Genomic DNA, 6,704 nt, shown 5'->3' with positions numbered 1-6,704 from the left:
CTGAAGACTACTTCTTGAAAACATATGGGGCATTTTATGGGGCTGATTTCTTCAGTGGGAGCTGTGGGGCTTGTCTGCAGGCAAATGCCTTTGAGTACCCACCAGTGGCATCCTTCCATGGGGTGGCTGCCCTGACGAAGGCATCCCCAGAAAGGATGAGATTCAGCATGGATAACGATGCCTTTGAGAAACTTTGGGGTTGTGTGGCCCCTGGGCTGTACTGCTGCAGGTCCTGCCTCTTCCACCCATTGCAGATCCCGGTTTCCTGGCTGAGTCAAGATGCTGTTGGACAGTGAGACACAAAGTAATTGCCAGCAAAGCCTTGGCTCTCAGCCCAGGCTTTCTGATCCCATGCTATGCAGACCTGGCTTGTTGGACACAGGGAATCTAGCCAGACAGCCTGTGCCAGCAAACAGAGCAAACACCACAAAATGTCCCTGGGGCTCTGCGAGGATCGTGGTCCTCATGCCTGAAGGCACACAGTGCCCTGGGACATGCAGCCACCACACCACTTAGCAGGCACCAGAGCTGCCCGCTGACTGCTGCCGGGATGGGCTGCAAATGGGGACACACTGGGAAAGGCAGAGGTTTACGAGGGCTGAATTTCCATTCAATGGATAAAAGGCTTCTGTTTCACCTTGGATCTTTAGGCTGAAGCACCTCCTAGTAGATGCCATAGGGAATGTCCTAGCTGAAGTTTTGAAAACTCAAGGAGTTCCATTCTGACGTGTTTCTAAATGCCTTAAGGTCCTTGTTGAAGCGCTTTCCATCTGGAGAGGGATGGGACAAGTTACCATGCCTGAGCACACCTTCCCTGAGGGCCCTGCACAATGGTCTTCCCTATGCTGGTCTGGGGATTGCTCTCATCAAGACCTCCTCACGTCCAGGGTCACTCCAACCTTCCCATATCCTGGTTGATTATTTCCCTGATATTCTACTTACCAGTTGCCCCTATTGCCTTGAGCTAATCAGCCACTGTCAGATGTGGGGCCACAACAACGCTGTCACTTCTTCCCTTTCCTATGATCATCATGTCAAAGGATCAGCATATCCCTAGCCTATCAGCACTCAGGGATTCTTTTAATGACATACAAGAGAAAGATCAGGTCCAGCTTACTTTATTGAGACAGAAGGGACAGTAAGTGAGTACAAAACAGAAAAATGTTGTTGAAAAGCCTGCACAGAGTTAAAGGAATGCAAACCTGAAATACACACTCTGCATGACCAAGGTACCTGCTAGCCACCAGCAGCCAGGAGTAGTTGGCCACATCCACTGTGAGTCTGTAGGATTACATATTTGCACGCTCCATAACAAGTGGGCAACTAAGCAGCATGAAACCAGGTACTTCTAGGTACTCTCCTCCTGCAAACTGTTTACAGACAGGGACGGGGGAACTGGGGTATGCACTTCCACCCCCTCTTTGTCCTTTCCTTCCCACCCACCAAAACATTTTATCTTCCTTTCAGAAGGCCACAAGAGTCTTGGTAAATCACATTTCATGATCTTCAACTGATGTTTTTGCCTTTGACATCTGATATGTATCCTTGACATCCCGGGAGCCTCCAAGATTTAGTATTTTTGATATCTGGAAGGTCTCTAGGGTTTGGTATCTCTGACATGCAAGAATTCTGCAAGACTTGGTGCCTCCAACATTTAGGATGCCTCCAAGGTTTGGTACTTCCAACACTGAAGAAATCTCCAAGGTTTGGTGCAACCAACATCCTGCTAATTGGTGGGATTCCTTGCCAACCCATCCTTCACTCCAGACCAAGAGCAGGTGCTGAATACAGGGTACTTTAGTGCCCACAGCTCTGCTCTTTCTTCTCCACCTGTTAATGTGAAGAGCATTGTTGGGCAGAGTGGGCTTCTGGCAGACCTTTTGGGGTGAGTGTGCTATTGGGATATGTGTAGGGGTTGCTTCTCCTTTGGTTTATACTTGTATGTTTATTATATATATTTGATTTCTCTCTAGTTTCTTTTGGTTTAGCTTCCATGTCAAGGAGATCTCCAAGACTATGTTGTTTTTGCCTCACAGCTTGGTGGCTGTAACCTCACAGAGCTCACCCAGGGACACCATCAGTATGTCCTGCTCAGAGGAGCTGGACTCAGCTGGCAGGTGGGACTTGTCCCACCCATCTACTTCTTCTCTCTTTCCCTCGTCCAGGTTGAAAACAAGCTTCAGTTTCTGAGGGTGCACAGAGTTGAGAACAATCACACTCAGTCCCAGCAGCAGGCAGAGCAGCCCTGAAACACACAGCATGGAGAGATGCATTGTCCCCAAATGCACTCCAGGCCATACAGCCACAGCCTAGGGATGGGGACCAGAGGGGATAGAGGCCATTGGGATATGGCATCACATGGGAGGTCAAGGCAAGGGATTATTTCTGTTCCCAGTTTCCTACAACAGCTCCACAACTGGGCTCTCCAGTACAAAAAAGAAGTTAATAAGCTGCGGCAGAGGGCCCAGACAGTTAGGTCTGAAGCCCACCACGTATGGGGAATGGCTGGAGGAGGTAGGTTTGTTTAGCCAGGAAAGGAGAAGCCTTCAGGGGAACCTAATTGCCACCTTCTGCCAATGAATGGAAAAGCCATGGGACATCCCCAGGAGGTAGAAAGGACCATCCATGATTCTGAAAGGCAAAGGGTTGATGCATGGGTACATCAACTAGAAGCCTGAACAAGGCCCTGGACAACCTGAGAGGCTTTGACATTAATCCTGCTGCATGAGAGATCCCAGAAAGTCTTTCCAAACCAAGTCTCTCCCTGATTTTATGGCTCAAGACACAGATGATTTTGGTCTCTCATATGAGAGTAGATGAAGTACCGCTGAGGTATTGTCACTGCAGGAATGGAGACCAAAAGCCCCAGATAAGCACTCACCTGTTGTTAATGTCAGCCAAAAAGATCTGCCGTAATCTGTTTTCAGGGAGGCTGGCCCAAACAGGATGGGACACTTTGGGATGTTCCTCACCGTGACAAAGAAGAGCAGTGAAAAAAACATCAGCACAGCAGTGAGCAGGAGCATGTAGCCGCCGTAAAGGAGGATGGGCATGGAGAAGAGCAGGATAGAAATGAGCCAGGTGCATAAGGCCATCCTATGAAAGGATCACAAAAACTGAGCTGAAAGCACTGTATGTGGGCATGTCAGTTCCTGTAGTGGTGAAGAGGGTTCTTCATACCTGGGGACATTCAGCACTGAACTACTTGAGACTCTGATATGTTTACTCTGCACAGGAGGCTCAAGTGGAGACCTTCAAAGAGCCCCTTCCAAATTGTACCTTTGTCTGACCCTGTAGTCCTTCATAACTGGCCAGCCCCAGATGTTTCCTATCTATTCAAAGGGAAAAGGGCAGCAAGGAGACTTCTGTCAGAAGAATCACACCATGAGCCCTGCCTGGATCTGATTCAGCAGCTATAGTGAGCACAGCTCTCAGCCTTGCCCTGTGCACAGGGCTTGGGTTTAGCTTACCGGGGAGGTGAATCTAAGAAATTGTTCTGAATCCAGGAACAATAAGGCAGAATCATTTTAAATCGATGTCCTTGCCTTGAGATAACCAGCTTCTCAATGACAGGGAGGTTTGGGCATGGCCTGTTATTTTTCTTGATCATGAAGAAGGAGACATGGGCTGGGCCTGGCTGCTGACGCACCTATGAGGAATGCCAAACCACTCTTCTCTGCAGCATCTTTCCCACGACCTCTGAGACATATGGAGATGCTCTCAGACCTTTCTACCTACAGCTGAGCAGAAGCAGAACTTACCCCTTGTTCCACCTTACCACAGTGTGATGGATGCATAGCGGCTGGAGATGCGGTACTGCCTGTGCACGTTGCAGGGGCTTTGTGTGGTGAACTTCTCCGCCACGTAGAGGATGGGGCTGGGCAGCCCCTTCTCCAGGCCTTCACTATAGCTGTGGTCGTAGTCTGCATCGAAGCTCCAGGCAAAGTGCTCGTTGTAGTCGATGGTCTCATTGACCTGATGCACTGGGTTTCCTGCCAGAGGAAGAGGACTGAGGTCTTCTCCCAGCCTGGGAGGCAACTCCAAGATTTCCCAGTATGCATGCCCACTACCTGGGTAGACAGTGGCCAAACTTGTGTCCAATTTCTTTGGGTTGTGATACACACTCACCCACCAGTGTGATGTTCACCCCTGCCAGGCCGATGTGCAGCCCAATATCTGCATTCACCACGGCGCGGCTGAAGGATTTGTAGGAGGTGTTGGCTGTCACCCAGCCGCTCTCCCAGTCCCTGGTGAACTGTATGGCTGTAAAGATAATGGGTTAACTATGTCCTGGTGAGCAGACATCTTAGGGACAATGTATGCTGGAAGGACATACTGTGAGTGTCACCATGGCCCAAACAACATTCCAAAGGCAAGGCCTGGTTTATAAGCAAGATTTTGAGCAGAGAAGCATGGTCCATGCACGTACCTCCCCCAGCACCTACCCACTTCCACAGGAGCCCCATTTGGGATTGTTTCTCCCCATGCTCAGCTCAGTTCCCAGCCCCTCAGGCAACGGGGCTTGTGAACACCATCCAGGCACTGATCTTCTAACTACAGCCAGTTTGTCTGGATCTCCTGGCAGATAGGACACCAGTAGTGGTCCACCAACCTTTGGAGAGGAGGTGTCTGAGTGTCTGTGCTTTCTATCATTGCTAATCCAAGAAGCCTTTAGACATACAATTTGAATTTCATGTAATTCTGTGTGGAGCCAGGAGTTGGGCTAGATGACCCTTGTGGGTCCCTTCCAACTCAGGATATTCTGTGATTCTGATTGTCCTGCTGGGCCCAGATCCTGGGCACTGAACTGGGTTGATCTTCTTTGTGAGCTCATCTTGCAAGATGGATTCAGCTGTTCTGTTCACCCTCCCACCTTGCTCCTCGTTGCTCTCCTTGTCTGTCCTTGCACTCCTTGTTCCCACCTGTCTCTGAACACACTGAGACCCCCATACTCACTGAGGACCACTGCTCCAATGAAGAGGCTTGTCACCACCCGCAGGAGCCAGAAGAGCCGCTGCAAGTGGAAAGCAGAGTTGGGGACATACTCAGATTTTGTGACATGGAGCTCAGCTTTGATTAAGTTCCATCAGAAATAGACCCCTCTCTCACTTTGGGGCAACCCCATGGGCTCCACAGGTGAGTAGGACAGGGAAAGGACCCATGGCTTAGGCATCCCTTCCATGTCATGGGCAGCATGGAGGCTGAGGCAGAGCAAGAAGGTCAGATCATCCTATTTGAGAAAACTGTGCCCATCCCCTTTCCGGGAAGGATATAGACACTGCCTTTAATAGTCCTGAGTTGAAGTTTCCACACTTAACCAAGCCTTATGTGTTTCCATGTGTTGGAATCTGGCCACAGCTGGAGACAAAAGCAGTTTGGAGGTTTGCTGGGTGGGAAATGCCTTTCCAGCAGGCTCCTGGCAAGCAAGAGTGGTGGTGTAGGGCTAGGTGAGTTTGCCATGCATCCCCAGGGGGCTCAGTAAGTGGTGCTGAGGCATGCACACTGCACACTGTCTGTTTTTTGGGGATTGAGGAAGGTGGAGCAAGCCCTTTGTGCCTCACCCAGTGAAATCATTCACTAATCTAGCCGAGAGCTTGCCAAGCTCAGATCTGAGCCGACTATAAATTTGGGGTGGTGAAGTCTGGCCTCTCCAGCATGGGAGCTGGGCTGGAGCTCACCTCTGTGTCTGAGATCCCTCAGCCCCAGCCATCAGCAGGTCCCTGCCCCATAGGCACATTTGCTCCCTAGGCCTGCCGTAAATGCAGGGAAGGAGGTGGCACTCAGGCTCTATCCAACACAGGGCTGAGTTCCCCTAGCCCCTCCACTTACCCCTTTGCCACGGATGCCTGGCAGGATGATGATGGAAGTGACCAGTGCAGAGAGGAAGACGGAGGCAATGATGGCCCAGGTGGTGTCGAAGGGGAAGCAAGCATTGGTGCCAGGGTAGAAGGGGAAGGAGCCATCCCACAGAGTCATCCTGTTGCTTCAGGGGTTGAAATCAGCACTGAGAGCCTCCAGGAGCACATCACTGATGGATACGTCATCTGCCCATATGTACTCTGACCCAGTCTGCCCCACAGAGCCATCTCCTGCTTCTGTCCCAGGGTATTGGGCACCACCACCAGTGCACATCTCCAGGGAGGGTGGGGGTTCAATGGTTTTTGCCAGTCCTTCTGAATGGTCATCCCTCCCTCTTTGACTCTGTATAGGGTCAAGCACCTCAATCCCCCTCTCTGAGCATCACCATCATGAGCTGATGAAAGGCCCCTGGGAGCCCTCCCTTCTCCCTAGAGAACATTCAAACTGCAGGGATCTCTGTTGCAATGCCTGGGTATGCCCTCAGGTTTGATTTCACCAAGATGCTGCCCAACAACACCCCTATCCACGAGAGACCAGTCAAGCAGAAACCCCTGCACCCCATGCAGTGCCTACCTCTGCTGTGGCCAATGCCGGAGCACCCACTGATCCCCTGGGCCAGCAGCTGCTCTGAGCTGCTGCCTTCACCTTCCCACTCTGCCTCCAGGGCGGCAGGCAAGAAGCCAGCCTGGCATGTTTCTTCCCGAATTTGTATGCTGTGTCCCGCCTCCTCCAACTGCTGCCAAACCCCAGGACAGGCAGGATGCAAGAAGCGAAGGGATGGTGTGGCATCTTGTGGAGCTGCAGAAGTGAGCAGTCCTGGAGGGCTTTGCCTTCTTTTCCTCCAT

General features: G+C 51.1%; 1 protein-coding gene across 2 annotated transcripts; it reads right to left on the bottom strand.

The window, feature by feature from the left end:
- Positions 1-407: 407 nt before the first annotated feature.
- Positions 408-6,704, bottom strand: LOC116244489 (dual oxidase maturation factor 1-like). Of its 2 annotated transcripts, none has more exons than XM_090148575.1 (7): positions 6,433-6,704; positions 5,830-5,983; positions 4,957-5,014; positions 4,129-4,263; positions 3,779-3,992; positions 2,882-3,096; positions 408-2,245 (listed from the first exon to the last, which is right to left on the bottom strand). In XM_090148575.1, the coding sequence occupies exons 2-7, from the start codon at positions 5,974-5,976 to the stop codon at positions 2,031-2,033; spliced, it is 984 nt and encodes a 327-aa protein (XP_090004701.1). In that variant the 5' UTR covers positions 5,977-5,983; positions 6,433-6,704; the 3' UTR covers positions 408-2,030. The 2 variants fall into 2 exon arrangements, with proteins under 2 accessions (XP_090004701.1, XP_090004702.1); XM_090148576.1 differs by having other exon boundaries at positions 5,830-5,977.

The sequence above is a fragment of the Phasianus colchicus genome, chromosome 12 (genome assembly GCF_987193195.1).
Source record: "Phasianus colchicus chromosome 12, bPhaCol1.hap1.1, whole genome shotgun sequence".
NCBI lineage: Eukaryota > Metazoa > Chordata > Aves > Galliformes > Phasianidae > Phasianus > Phasianus colchicus.
Note: the sequence above shows the minus strand (reverse complement) of the source record. Positions and strands in the feature narration are given on the sequence as shown.

Bases quoted from the DNA above. Each gene is read 5' to 3' on its own strand.
- LOC116244489 (XM_090148575.1), bottom strand. From the start codon at position 5,976: ATGACTCTGTGGGATGGCTCCTTCCCCTTCTACCCTGGCACCAATGCT. The intron at 5,015-5,829 runs GTAAGTGGAGGG...TTCCACTTGCAG, and splicing joins CAGGCATCCGTGGCAAAGGG to CGGCTCTTCTGGCTCCTGCG. The intron at 3,993-4,128 runs GTGAGTGTGTAT...TTCCTCTGGCAG, and splicing joins GGTGAACATCACACTGGTGG to GAAACCCAGTGCATCAGGTC.